This window comes from Phodopus roborovskii, unplaced genomic scaffold, assembly GCF_943737965.1.
Source record: "Phodopus roborovskii unplaced genomic scaffold, PHOROB, whole genome shotgun sequence".
NCBI classification, from domain to species: domain Eukaryota; kingdom Metazoa; phylum Chordata; class Mammalia; order Rodentia; family Cricetidae; genus Phodopus; species Phodopus roborovskii.
Window position 1 is genome coordinate 21,216,887 of NW_026126448.1, and position 14,479 is coordinate 21,231,365.

At 50.9% G+C, this 14,479-nt stretch overlaps 1 protein-coding gene across 1 annotated transcript; it reads right to left on the minus strand.

Annotated features, from left to right (window-relative positions):
- Positions 1-2,085: 2,085 nt before the first annotated feature.
- Positions 2,086-13,957, minus strand: Nudc (nuclear distribution C, dynein complex regulator). Its single transcript, XM_051189041.1, has 8 exons — positions 13,773-13,957; positions 9,955-10,032; positions 5,104-5,307; positions 4,947-5,012; positions 3,779-4,093; positions 2,987-3,070; positions 2,781-2,899; positions 2,086-2,347 (listed from the first exon to the last, which is right to left on the minus strand). Exons 1-8 carry the CDS (start codon positions 13,851-13,853, stop codon positions 2,296-2,298), a joined length of 999 nt encoding a protein of 332 aa, XP_051044998.1. The 5' UTR covers positions 13,854-13,957; the 3' UTR covers positions 2,086-2,295.
- Between the last annotated feature and the right edge of the window lie 522 nt (positions 13,958-14,479).

The following is a 14,479-nucleotide window of genomic DNA, read 5'->3' on the forward strand; positions in this document are numbered from 1 at the left end:
GGTCGTCAGGGTTAGGTAATGGTCCTCCTGTGCCACTAGCCCCAACTACTGTTCAGCATTATGGAGACAAGCAAGGTTGGAGCAAGACAGACTACAGCTTCACTTCCAAAAGGAAAGACTCTGGCGGCTTTGTCTGGACTGCCATTCCCCCAGTCCATTGCTTCTGGCCACCCCTCAGTCTTAAGTACCTCATCACATGTCAGTGACCCCTCAATTCTCCCTGGAGCTAATACAGCACTCTGATTTTCACCCTATCTTGCTTACTGGCAACTTGAGGGAGCCTGGCATTCAAAGACATCCTTGTAGCTAGCAACTAGCACACCTGGGGGCTGAGCTCCCTGAGTCAAAAGTAGGCACCCCTTGTTTGGGCACAGGGCTAGCTAGCTCCATCCAGGTCCCTTCCTTAGCTGCTCTTGACAGGCGCTAGCTCTGGTGCAGTCCTATAATCACAGCTACTTGAGAGGGTGAGGCAGGCCATGAGTACAGGGGTTTAAAGTCAACCTGGGCAGTTCAACTCCTTACCATGGAGTAAGGCCCCATCTTCCAGTGACCACAAGCTAACAAAGGGAGCAATTTCCCAGCTTCTTCCTTTAACCACCTTGTTTGCTGTCTGTTGGGGACACCCTTTGGAAAGTGGTAACTATCACTTATTTAGTTTCCAAAGAAACACAATAGATGGTCCCCTGGGGCTGTGACCTCAGGACCCCAGTGGAGCTGTAACAATCAAACTAGCCCTTTTTGGGGGAGCTGCCTGTTATCCAGGTTTAGGCATAAATAGAATAACCAGGTAGGGGTGCAGCTTGGTGTTGCCAAGCATGTGTGAGGGATCCTGGCTTTGATCTCCACCTCTGCAAGAGGAAGGGGATGTGTTCACCTGTAACACCACCTAGGAAACTGACAAGAGGGTCACTGAGTTCGAGGCTAACCAGGGATACATACCAAGATTCTGCCTCAAAAGGGGTACAGCACCCACAGTGGCTCACAACCATCCCTAGCTCCAGTCCTAGATAATCTGATGCCCTCTTCTGACCACTAGAGGCACCAGCCATGTATGTGCTGCATAAACATACATACATACATGAAAACATTCACGTTAATCTGTATTTTTTTTTTTTTTTTTTTTAGGAAAAGATTACAGACAGGGGAAACCAGAGTAAGAGTGTTAATAGTCCCTAAACTCTAGCCTTGACCTAGAAGCCAATTTCCCAACAGCTTCGTGGAGTACTGTCTGCATTCCTAGAAAAGGTTTATCAAAACAGCTGGGTACTGACTTTAGCCCCTGCACTCAGTGATCCCCGCCCTTTGGAGGAGAAAGATGCGGGGAGCCGGATCTGGACAGACGTCCCTCCTTGGCCTGTTACTGTATAGGTGCTGGCTCTGAGGAGGAGCTAGTCAGAGACAAACGGTGGGGCTCCACTGCACCCCACCCTCCTAGCTCCCACGCTCAGGCAATGCCACCCCAGCTCCATTACTCTTCTGCCTCTGCACACAGCCCAGTCTGAATACTTGACTCTGGAACTCGGCTCCTGATGATGTCTAAGCATAGCTGCTTTAGATCTTGTTGGGTCTTGATCCCTTTGGGAATCTGTGGCCAGAATGAATCAGCTTCTCCCAGAACCACACATGTGGCAGGCTGAGGTGGCTCAGAGTGGCAAGGCACAAAAGTCTGGCAATCTGAGTTTCATCCCTGGATCCCACATAAACATAGAGAGAACTGACCCACAAAGTTGTCCCCTGAACTTCACACATGTGCTGTAGCATGTCTACACACAATAAAACAGTCAAGTGGAGGGGTGCATGCCTTGGATCCCAACACGGGGGAGGCAGAGGCAAGTGTTAAGAGTTAGAGGCCAGCCTCATCTACAAAGTAAGTTCCAGGACAGCTCAGAATACAGAGAAACCCTATCTCATAATACGTAAAACCTGTGTCACAGTCCTCCCTGTCATGGGAGGAGAGGCGGGGGTTAAGAGCAGAGTCCCGGAACCTGGCCTAGTAGGTAGAATTCTACACATCAGAATATGGGCTAGAAGCCAAAGCCCCAACTTCCTACAGCAGCCAGGGAGGGGCTAAAGGGAGGACACAAGTAGAGTAGGGTAAAGAGCTTTAATGTGTAACAGGCCAAATGGGGAGGAGAAGACCCCCAAGACCCAGCCCATCTCTGGTAAAGCCCCAGAGCTCACGTGCCTGGGAGGTCCCATGCCTGCCCCAGCCCTAAGGTTCCAAGGTCCCAGGAAAAGGTGGGAAAGGAAGTTTAGGGGCTCAATCCTAAGAGTTCAGGAAGGCAAACACAGGAGCTAGTTGAATTTGGCTTTGGAGAAATCCATCTCTGGGTGCTGATCCATGAACCTGGGAAGCAGAAGCAGAAGAGTGAAGGGAGCTGTCCACTCTGAGCTAGCCTATTATTTCCCGTCCTGACACTGGGCCTAATCTCCTCAGGACCCTGAAAACATGGGCCAAGCCACATGGGGCTCAGACAGATGAAGCCTGTGTGACCCTTCGAGGCCCAGTAGGTGGCGATGACTGCCTCTTACCTATGGCTTCCTGGTGACCCTGGAAGGTGGTCAGGGTAATCAAGCCAAGGCCACAAAACCAGGAACTTGGCTGATTTGTGCTGAAGGGGGCAGGGCAGTCTAGAATCTCATTCAGTGGCATTGTCATGTGAGGATATCTTGCTTCTCTGACCCCCAGACAGGCTTTATTTGTACAAGCAAGGTATCACCACACTGTCATCACCCAGGCCTAAGTCCCCAGAGCAATCCTCCCTGCCTGAGTTACTTACTTCTTCAGGATTTCCTGTTTCTTCTGTTCATCAGAGGTGGGCAAGCCCATGGACTTCTGCCTTTGGTCATACATCATTTTTTCCACCATGCTGCGAGTCTCACTGTCCAGGTCTGACAGCTACAGAGAGGCAGGGAGAGGGATGAATGAACCACTCCGCCCGCCCCTCAAGCTCCACAACAAACTTCCCAGCCAACCAGGACTCACCTTGGAGTTCTCAGGGTTAATCTTCTTAGTATTGATTTCGGGGTCACTGGTAACCAGGCGGTTCCACCATTCCATCTTATTGATCTGAGAGGGGGAAGACATCCATGGGGAAAGAAAGCTCCACGGCCCAGGAATTACACCTCAACCCTTTTAGAACCAAACTCTCTCCCATCCATATCTTGTGTCCAAGCCCCATGAAGGCCTGTGCTGAGGCCAGGGGTACAGAAAAGCTGGACCTCCGTCCACCCAGCAGTTACAAATCAATGCACCAGGGCAAGACAGCATGCAGTGGCCACTCGGAGTGGAGGAGAGAGGCTAGAGTAACAGGTATGAGCAGTAAATAAGGAAGGGAAAAGTCCTGGGAGGGAAACCAAGCACAGGGGCGCGGAGGTGAGTGAGCGGCATCCGCGTCACCTTCTGTGCCAGGGGAAGCTGTGCTTGGTCTCTCGGCCCCTTTGCAGACACCACCTTTGTTTACCCAGTAAATACCCTACCTCTAGGAAGGCAATGTAGGAGACAAAGTGGACTCTATGAGGGAAAATTCTTCTACGCTTTGTTCACTGTTCTCCAGTCCTGAGAACTATGCCTGGCACACAGTAGGTATTCAAGCATGTGTGGAACTGAACCCATGTGCAAGCATGATGGAAAGGAAGAGGTTCGACAAGTAAGACTGCTCAACCTGACTCTGCCTGCCCTGCCCTAAGCATTTCCTGATGAAGGCAAGGGCACAGTGAGTCCCCAAGGCTGCACAGTCGTGGAGTCAGCACCCAGGCCAGGCTGGGCCTCCCGTACCTTCTCCAGGTGCACTGTAACCACCTTGCCATCCTCGATGAGCCATGAGCTCTCCTCCACCTTTACTTCATTGTACAGTTCTCCGTCAATCACCGGTGGCTGTCCCTTGAGGCCCACCCGGAGGTGCCGCCGCTGGATGTCCACCACCACGTCCTTCCCCTTCAGCCGGAAGCTGACTCGGAAGGGTACTGCCAGATCTAGTTCTGACAGGGTCTGGGTCCAGCGGTAGTTGGGCAGGTCAGCCCCATTGCCTAGGTTGGGCTTCAGCTTTCCTTTGTCCTTCTCATCTTCCTCCTCGTCCTCCTCCTCAGCATCCTGCTCATAGTCAGAAGCGCTCAGTGACTTACCTGACAGACCAGACTTCCACCAGGCCAGGCCCAGAACTGCCACTGGACACAACAGCCACAAGAGAGCAGACCTAAGCATTACACACCCACACACCCCAGGTCACTGGGAACCAAAGGTAAAACAGATCCCGATCCCCACCAGAAGGGCTCCAAATGCATCCTGTGACGAAGGATGTGGTGAGCTCACTGCCCCGCCCCTCAGCCCACCCTTCATGGTGCCCCCTGACTTGTGAGCATTTTAAGCAATATTTTAAGTCTGTGAGTTTTGCCTGCCTGTGTGTATGTGCACCATATTCGTGCCTGGCACCCCCAGAGTACAGACGAGGGCATATAACTCAAGTTAGAGATGGTTGTGAGCCACCATGTGGGTGCTGAGAACTAAACCTGGAACCTTTGCAAAGCAACAAGTGCTCCTAACCACTTTTCAGCCCACTTGTGGGTTTTCTTGTCCCACTCAGTCTTAAGGGCAGTTATCAAAAATATTATCATCACCATTGACAGCGTCTCTCTACAGAGCCCTGGCTGGCCTGCCCCTGCCTCCTGAGCACTAAGATTAAAGGCCTGTACCACTATGTATGCCTGGGTTGAAAAAAGTATTACTTCAATTTCTTTTGAAATAGGTTCTCACTATATAGCCCAAATTTACATCCATTTTTCTGCCTCAGCTCCCTAAGTGCTCAGACAACTGGTGTGGACCACCACACTAGCCCTGTTTTCCATGTCTTTGGGAAGAGTCCTCAAGGCTGGGGCCAGGGGAGGGTGAGGAGGTAATTCTGTTAAAGGGAGGAAGCTGTGCCCAGCCCCCTGCTAGTCTGTCTTACCTGTTTTCCTGGTGAGTCAATGCTGCCATTCTTAAGCTGGACCTCATGATTCTCTGCATTCTTTTTCTGTGACAAAGGGTACACAGCTGGAACAGAGCCCTACTCCCCAGGACTGATGCAGGCAGGGATGGGAAGAGGAGGGACGCCCCAGCCTCACCTGGTCAATCTCCAGCTGCAGTCTCTCTGCTTCCTCATCGGTTAGCTCCTTGATCTGCGGCCCAGGGGTCTCTGCCTTAGCCTCCTTGGCCAGCCTGGCTGCCCGCTCTGCCTTCTCCTGACGCTCAGTCTCCTGCCGAGCTCGCTTCTCTCTCCGGGCTTTCTGTGCCAGCTGGTTGTGGTGGTTAAAGGTCTGTGTGATGAGCTACGGAGGGCACGAAACATCAGAGCAGGGGACAGGGTCTCAGGGCCCAGGGACAAAGCCCTGCCCACCTCTCCCTCACAACTGGTGCCAGGTACAGCTGCGAACTGGTGAGGATGGTGCTAGTACTGGTTCTGTTACAAATAGAACTCAGGCTCAGCCTCCTCTAGCACCCAGGTCTACACTTCCTGTTCCCTGGTTCTCCCTCTTCCTGCCTATATCCATTTGGGCAGACAGCTGCAGATGGCAGCGCTTAAAGTCACACCCAGAATCAGCAAGTAGACTCCTCCCCTCTCGAGAAGAGGCTATTTTCCTTCCTAAACAGAGAGCTTCCATCTTCAAGTCCTTTCATATCCACTGAGTAAGTCTCCGATGATGCTTCAACCGCAGGACCTGCATCTACAGATGCCCTCCCTGCCACCCAGGGCTACCCCGGCACCTACCACAGGCCTGAAGAATGACCCTGAGTCATCCCTATCTCTCTCTAAACACAGCCTCGGCAAACGCTGTTCTCACCTAGAATGAGCTCTTTGTCCTACTGGCCAGTCCCCAGTTTTACCTAGCCGACTCTGAAATGAGCAGACCCTAATGCAACTGTGGCCACCCACACTCCAAAGTGCACACCTAGGTAAGATCTTCCACGGCAGCCACCCCCGTGATCCGTACTCAATAAACCATCTTCCAAGCACCTCTGCAGCTAAGCTGGAGGGGGGTGCAGTCACCCATGTCTCCCACACACAAGGTTCCATCAAATGCCCCCAGACTCTGGTTCATCTGTGACCGTCCCTCCCAATCCCCAGCCCCTCGCAGCGCTGAGACAGCTTCAGACTCTGCAAGAATAGAAGACACCACAGTGCCAGCAAGTTTAAGAGTAATGATGGGGAGTTAGACAGATGGTTCAGTGGTTAAGAGCACTGGCTGCTCTTCTAAAGGACCCAGGTTCAATTCCCAGCACCTACATGACAGCTCATAGCTGTCTGTAACAGCACCTACATACAGACATACATGCAGGCAAAACAACAACACACATAAAAGCCAGTGAATGATGACTGGCACTCAGAGGCCATGCTGCTGTGGAGAGAAACAACAGACGGTGAAGCAACTGTAACCGAGGCTGTCCCAAGGGCCTTGTCCCCAGTTTCTAATCGTGGGGACCTTGAACTCAAGCCATTTGACAATCACTGGCCAAGGAGGGACAGGAACAGGGCCCTCCCCTATTCCAGCCCCATAAATCATGTCACAATCCACTTGTCCTATCACTTCCTAGCCACTGGGGGGGTTAAAAGAGGACAGAGATGAGCCACCACCAGGCAGAGTCAAAGCCAACCAGAACAGCCCCTGACTCTCCTTCCCAGTCCCCTCCCACCAAAGGACAGGCTAGAGGTGGCCTCCGCAGAGGCTGTGGAGCTCTGGAGTCAGGCTTCAGTCACTGACCCGTGCAAGCATGTGCGTGTCCATGCAGCTTCTCCTGCATGCAGCTCTGCTTTTGCTGTTTTCCTTTACTTGGGACGGCCTCGTTTGGTCCAGGGCTAGCCCCGCCCGTTTGAGGCAGCTCTCAAGCGACCTTCTCTGTTCTCGCCAAGTCCCCTGTCACCAAGTCCCCTGTCGGGTGAAGAACAAGGCCCCTGACCTGCACCTGACCGTGCTGCCGGCACCTTCCTCACTTGAGTGGCACCATGAGGGCTCTGCTCGTGCCCTCCGGTCCTGCCTGACTCTCTTTATAGCATCTCAACTATTTTTCTGAAGGTGTTTTACAAAACACCCTTTTTTCCTTTTTCCTTTTTTTTTTTTTTTGGTTTGGTTTTTTTGAGACAGGGATGTTTCCCTGTAGCTTTGAAGCCTGTCCTGGAACTAGCTCTTGCAGACCGGGCTGGTCTCAAACTCAGAGATCCACCTGCCTCTGCCTCCTGGATGCTGGGATTAAAGGCGTGCGCCACCACCGCCTGGCGGTACAAAACACCTCTTATTAAGCTGCTAACTAGGATGTACATCTGTTCAAACAATTACAGAACTTAAAGAATTTTTTTAAAGAATCAATGGCGCTGCCAGGCATGGTGGCCCCACTCCTGTAACCCCAGCGCTGGGAGGCAGAGAGGGAAGAGCAAGTTTGAGGCCATTGTGCTCCTCCATACCTAGACTTTAACTGGGGGTGGGGGTGGGGTGAGAACTTTCCTAGCATGGCACCTAGCCCAAGGGTTAGTCCCCAGTACCGCACACAAAAGTAATTCAAAGACAAAGAACTGATTGGAGCAGGGGAGGCTCACCTAAGCTAGGTAGAGGGAATCAGGAAAGCAAGATGACAATAGTATGACACGCTCCCAAGATGAGGTGGAAGCTGGCAGCAGTTTACATGAGGCCGGGGACAGAAGCTAATATGGATGGAGTCTCACGCTAGTATGCAAAGCCAAACTGGCCTTTGTCCTTTGACACAGATTTCCCTCTTGATTGACTTGTAACAACCCTGGAACATGTTTACTCAAGCCCATGAGTTTTAACAGGAGAGAAAAAACCCACCTCGTGGGTCACCTTGGAAATGCACTAGTAATTCTGAAAGCAGGAGTATGGGCTCTTCCTGCATAGAAGCAAAGTTAGTGATGGGAGCCTCTGCAAACAAAGGAAAGAGGAAGAACATCATTAACGATAGGTCCAGGCATGACCAACAGCTGCCAGTGCCAAGAGAGAACCCACTCAATGCTTTGTGCGTCCTGTCTATCCACAGTGTAGTTGTAGGGAAGAAGAAGAAACACACAAGGGGAACGTGAGCTACAGTAAGAAACCAAGTGTTTGTCCCAGGTTCCCAACACAAAGCTCCTAAGTCCTTGGTATTTCCAGATGGATGGACACGTAAGGATGCATCTTCTGTTAGACTGAAACCCTGTTCGAATCCCGTCTCATAGCTCAGGACCAGCTAGCTGCTAGGAAGACTCAGCAAGAGCTGAGGCCGGACCTTACAAGCCACTCCCTAGTGGAGAAAGGCAATGAGGAAAAGCTGCAGACTGAAGGAGCAACAGCCAGTGACGTGGTAGTCAATCACGCTCACACATAAAATCCTGAAACAAGGCGTCAGGACCATTCCTGGTTGCTGAACATGAAGATCCTGGGAAGAAGGCAAACCCAGAGAGGGTATGGAGATGCCATATCCTCAACCCTGCCGTATGCTCTGCTTCTGTGTGGCTTATTCCTGAGGGAGGGAGGGAGGGGAGAAGAAATAGAGAGAACTGGCCTAGAACTCAATACTATTACTCTCAAACTCATAAAGATCCTCCTGCCTCTGCCACCTGAGTGCCTCCCGGTATCTCTCATAATAAAATAGTCAGTAGAAGCACTCTTCCCAAGCTCTCAGTCTAATAAGCAAACCCCTGAGCTTGGGTAAGTACTGGACTTGAGAAGTGCATGGTGGCGCACACCTTTAATCCCAGCAATTGGAGGCAAAGGCAGGTAGCTCTCTGAGTTCGAGGCCAACCTGATGATCTACAGGGCGAGTTCCAGGACAGCCAGGACTACACAGAGAAACCTTGTCTTGAAAAACAAAAACAAGTTTAAAAAAAAAAAAAAAAAAAAAAAACCTTAATTATGTGCATCTGAGTTCAAATGGGCAAGAAGGCTAGGAGAGGGCGTCAGATGCCATGAAGCTGCTACATGCAGTTGTCTGATGTGGGTGCTGGGAGCAGCTGCAGCCAGCCCCCTTACACAGAGCTTTCTCTCCAGATCCCGCCCGCCTTCTGCTTATTCTGAATGTTTGTTACCAGGAACGGAGGCATGTGCAAGCAAATCTTCCCCATCTTGCCCAGAAATGGAACTGCTGGACATAGTGATTCTATTTTTATACTCGAGGTGCCGCCAGGCTCTTTGCCATAGTAGATGAAGCACTTGACAACCCACTGGCTGTGTCCAGTGATTCCAACTTCTGCACATCTTTGTCAGTTTTCAAACATACCAGCCAGTCTCAAACTTGCAGGCTCAAGCCACCCTCCTGCCTCAGCTGCCACAGTAACCTTGCGTAGCTCCATCACACAGCTTTCTGTCTTTCTGATGGAAGCTGTTTGAATGAGGAGCTCACTGGCAGTAGTAGAGCTGTCTGACACAGGATCTAGTGATATAGCCCAGGTTGATTATGTAGCCAAAGATGGACCTGAGCCACCAACTCCTAAGTGCTGAAATTACAAGCCTAGGCTGCTGTGTAAATTTTGTAAATTTGCTTTCTTTTTTGAGATGGCGACTCATACCACAGATCTGAATTCACTGTGTATCACAGGCTGGCCTCAAATTGTAATGTCTGTCCACTCATCTCCCAGCCAGATAATTGATAAAAACCCAGTGGGGATGGAGGGTGATTCAGAGACAGAAGGCAAGTGTACAGCAGATGGTTTCCATGGTGTTTCTACTGCTCAGCTCCGGATTTGCAGACTGTAAAACACCCCCGAGTGAACTTCCTCACCCCTAAAATGGGGAGGGTTGACGCCGTGAAACTGCTCAAGAGCCACAGGAAGTTCATGAACAAAGGACACGTCCAGGAGGGAGTCCTCAGTGACAGCTCATTCCCCTTCCCAGTCCCCATCCTGCTAGTACCCTGATCCTGCCTAGACAAGGCAGACAAGCCTTCCTTCCTGGCAACAGACCCACCCAAGGAAAAGGGTCCCCAGCACCGACCTTCTCTGCCATCCCCTCTTCTCCTCCAATGAAAAAGTCCGTTTTGCGTCGAAGGAAGCTGAAGAAGGTGTTCACAAGCTGAAAGACAGAAGAGGGGACTGAAGCCTGGGGCTCAGGATGGGGGCCCTTAGCTGCAGACAGTGTCCTAGTTTAGGAGAGAATTTGAATTTGAGCCTTTACCTCTGAACCTCTCACCTAACAGCCAGCCACCCCACCAGTCCCTTCAGTTCCTGCTGCCAGGACCTTCAACGGGAAACACAAACTCTTATTTCTTGTGTGTATGTGTACACATCCATCTTTGCAGTGGTGCTGGACCCAGCCAGACACTTCCTCTACATCCGGGACTTGAAATGCCTGAACCAAGCCTTCATCACTAGACCAAAGGTCAAGAGAGATGGATGGCTCAGTGGGTAAGGGCCTCTGTTGTGCAAACCTAACAACCTGGGTTAAATTGCCCATAACCCACAATAGAAGAAACAACTCCTGAAAGTTGTCGTCTAACTGCCATACACACGCTGTGGTGTACACATGTGCCTGGCAATGGTGTCAGATACCTTTAATCTCTGCACTCAGAATTAAGAAATCAGCCTGTAGGATGGGACTGGAGAGATGACTGAGCCACCAAGAACACTTCTTGCTCTTGCAGAGGACCTGGATTCAGTTTCTCCCAAGCTGGTCATTCACAATCATCTGTTAACTCCAGATCTGATGTCCTCTTCCAGTGTCCATGGCACCAGAAACACACATAGTGCATATACACACATGCAGGCAAACACTCACACACATACAGTAAAAATAAGAAATCTTTTAAAAAACCAACAAAGTAAGCCCTCAGGAGCATCTGGCTCAAAGACCCACATGCCCACAAAGGCCAAAGTAGGAATCCCTTGGAGCTGAAGTTACAGGCAGTTATAAGCTACCAGGAATCAAACTCAGGTCCTCTGGAAGAGCAGTATGTGCTCTTAACTTAGCCATCTCTCTAACCAGTTTTTGAAACATGGTCTTATTACATAGGCCTGGCTGGCCTCAAACTAGATTCACCTGCCTCTGTCTCCCAAGTGCTGGAGTTAAAAGTGTGCAGCATCACACCCAAATAAATTAAAATATAAACTAAGGATGATAGCAGAGAAGTCCAATATTCAGGGGGCTGAGGCAGGAAGATCATGGGTTTACTTATGGTCAGGTTCAGCGCTCTACTGAGACTCTGTCTCTAAAGAGCAGAGAGTCATTTTATTTCCCCAGTGTTGTCTGGTTTTCCCTGTTTCTGTGACTAAAAACAAAAATGGAAAACCTGGGGGCTGGAGAGATGGCCCAGTGACTAAGAGCACTGACTGCTCTTCCAGAGGACCTGGGTTCAATTCCCAGCACCCACATGGCAGCTCACAACTGTCTGTAACTCCAAGTTCTGATACCTTCACATAGACATTCCTGCAGGCAAAACACCAACGCACATAAAATAAAAATAAATATTTAAAAAAAAAAAAAAAAAAAGGAAAACCTGAGCTGGGTGGCAGTGACACAGGCCTTTGATCCCAGCACTTGGGAAGCAAAAGCAGACTAATTCCAGTGAGTTCAGGGTCACCATCATCTACAAAATGAGTTCCAGGACAGCTAAGGCTGTTACAGAGAAACAGGGGGTAGGACACAGAAAATCACTGTAGGGGAGGAAGGGTTTATTTTGGCTTACAGTCCATCACAGATAGAAGAGCAGGAGCAGAAGCTTGGGGCAGATGGTCACATGGTGTCCTTGGAAAGCTGAGCACAATGAATGCTGGGACTCTGCTTACTTTCTCTATTTACACAGTAACCCTTGGTATCAAGTGTCTGGCACAGAAAGAGAGATGAGCTAGTGGATGGTAGACTCTTCCTAAATAAGACTCAGTAGCCATGGCTCAGAGCAGACAGCACCAGCTGACGATGGTAGGCACCTTAAGAGTTTAGACTTCACCTTGGTACAACAGCAGCACGAATGAGTAGAAATTGAACCCTTTGGTCACTGCCGGGCTGTGTGTACAGATGATGTTGTCCTGCAATCCTAGGCAAGCAGAGGCAGCTCCCAGCCCGACATCCCACCACAAAAGCAAACTGACAATACTCTGCAGTGCACTATAAGGCCAAGTTGTGGTTTCTCTGTGTAGCCCTGGCTGTCCTGGAACTCACTCTGTAGATCAGGCTGGCTTCGAACTCAGAGATCACCTGCCTCTGCCTCCTGAGTTCTGGGATTAAAAAACGTGTGCCACCCCCCCCCCACACACCTCCCCCACAGCAGTGTTTGCCTTTTCTTATATGACTTAGTTCACTTAGCACAAATGTCTTCAAGGTTCCTCTATGGTTCTAAATTTGACATGAGAATTTAGCCCACTATGTGCAATCCCTACTTCTAGGCACTTTAAGTTTACTGAAACAGAAAGTGAACTCACACCCAAATCCACTTTACATCAGTTTAGGGAAATGGAGACAAGGAGGCTGTTCACACTTGTACATTTGACACACTCACACTTGCACATTTGACACACCCTCCCCCTACCAGGAGTCCTTGACCAACACAAGCACCTAGAGAAAAAGACTTGGATGTGTAGTGACATAAGCTAAAGTCATATGAGAAGGGAGCCTCTGTTGACAAAATGCCTGCATACTGACTGATGTGGGAGGGCCCAGCCATTGTGGGTGGTGCCACCCCTGGCCTGGTGGTTCTGAATTCCATAATAAAGCAGGCTGAGCAAGCCACCAGGAGCAAGACAGTGAGCAGCACCCCTCCATGGCCTCTGCTTCAGCTCCTGCCTCCAGGTCCCTGCTCTCACTGATTTTGATAATGAACTGAGTGAAGTAAATCCTCTCCTCCCCAACGTGCTTTTTTTGGCTTTTCAAGACAGGGTTTCTCTATGTAGCTTCATAGACCAGGCTGGCCTCTAATTCACAGAGATCAGCCTGCCTCTGCCTTCTGAGTGCTGGATTAAAGGCACATCTGGCTCCAAATAATTTATGTGTGTGTTTAAACAAGAAGTTTTCTTTGTATGTCAGTAACTTCCTAAAGGCAAGGCCTGGTCTCCGTCTGGGTCTGCATCCCCAGGATCCAGTCTTCTGTGTCTGGTACAAGATAATGACAAGTACTTATGAACAAACCTTATTATTATGAACTTGGCCTTTCCCTTCTAAGTACTTCCTCCTAAAACTCAAGAAAGCTAGGCGTACACCTGAATCTCAGCACTGGGAAGACAGAGGCAGGAGGATGACCCTAAATCGGTAGTCAACCTTGGCCTATATAATAAGATCTGGGCAAGCCAGGGGTATACAAAAAACAAAAGCAAAACCCAAGACCTGGCATTCCTAAATTTCACCTCACAAAAGCTAGAGCATGCGGGACGCTAAACCTAGGAGGAGGCAACTGAGAAGTCTACAGGTCTCCGGTTCACTTCCTCGATTCACGCTGAAGAGGCCACGTGCTGACCTCACCCCGGTTCTCATTACCCCACGCAGGATGCAATAGGTGGTAGGTAGGCTCCGCTTTTGGTTAAGATGGAAATCACGTCTGGGAGAGTAGGTCCAGAGATGCTCTAGGGAGTTATGAAAAGGCAAGCACAAGCCCGCGTGGACCACAGAATGGATGCGGAAGCTCTGGGGTCACTCTGCAACAACAAAATTGCTCTTGGGGGCCAGGTGCAGGGCGCTGATGGCGTGGAGCGAGGCTCCGCTCGCGCGAGGCGAAGCTGGGGCGCGAGGACAATCCGCGGGGCCTCGGGGACCCGCGCGGCCGGGGTGGGGGAGGTCTCGGCGATCCACGGCGGAGAAGGGCTAGGGCGCGGGGCCACGCCGCTTACCTCCTGCACGCCGCCCTCGTGCTGCTGCGCCATGGCCAGCAGCATGCCGTCGAAGCGCTCCTCCTCCTGTTCCCCGCCCATCGCGCTGCACTCCGAGCTCCGCACTCGCGCTCAGCGATGCCCGCGCTCGGCACGGTTCGCGTCGGGCCCAACGGTTCCCCGGCTGGGCTTCCGCAGCGGAGCCGGAAACACGCACGGTCCCGTCCGCCCGGGTCCGCCCTTCCCTTCTCTCTTCCCGCCTTCCAGCCCGTCGGTGGCCATTGTGCTCCCGGAACACAGCCTGCTTCACCGGTCATTGGCTAACGGGAGGAGCAAATCAACAGGCGCGACCCTAAAGTGGTGGGCGGGGCCTGCGGCCGCAGAGTTTGGTTTGAGTTGCTATGGTCACCAGACACCTGGGAGCCTTCTAGAAAGCTCTGAGCTCACATCTTGATAGGGCTGGAAGTTAAGTTTGATCAAGCAGTACCTTCGGCTTTCTTTTCCCTAAGAGCGACAGTTGAGATCCAGGAAGAAAGCACTCACCAAACCTACTCCATCATACTGGACCAGGCTTTTGGGAAAGCATACAAAACTGTAGTTTATATAGAGCCCCAGCCTTAAAACTTTGCACTTGGATTAATGCTCTTCCCCTACTGTCTGGAAATTCTTAACTTTTCTGTTCTTTGTTTGGTTTGGGGTGAGGGTGGGGGTGATGGCTTGCTTTGTTC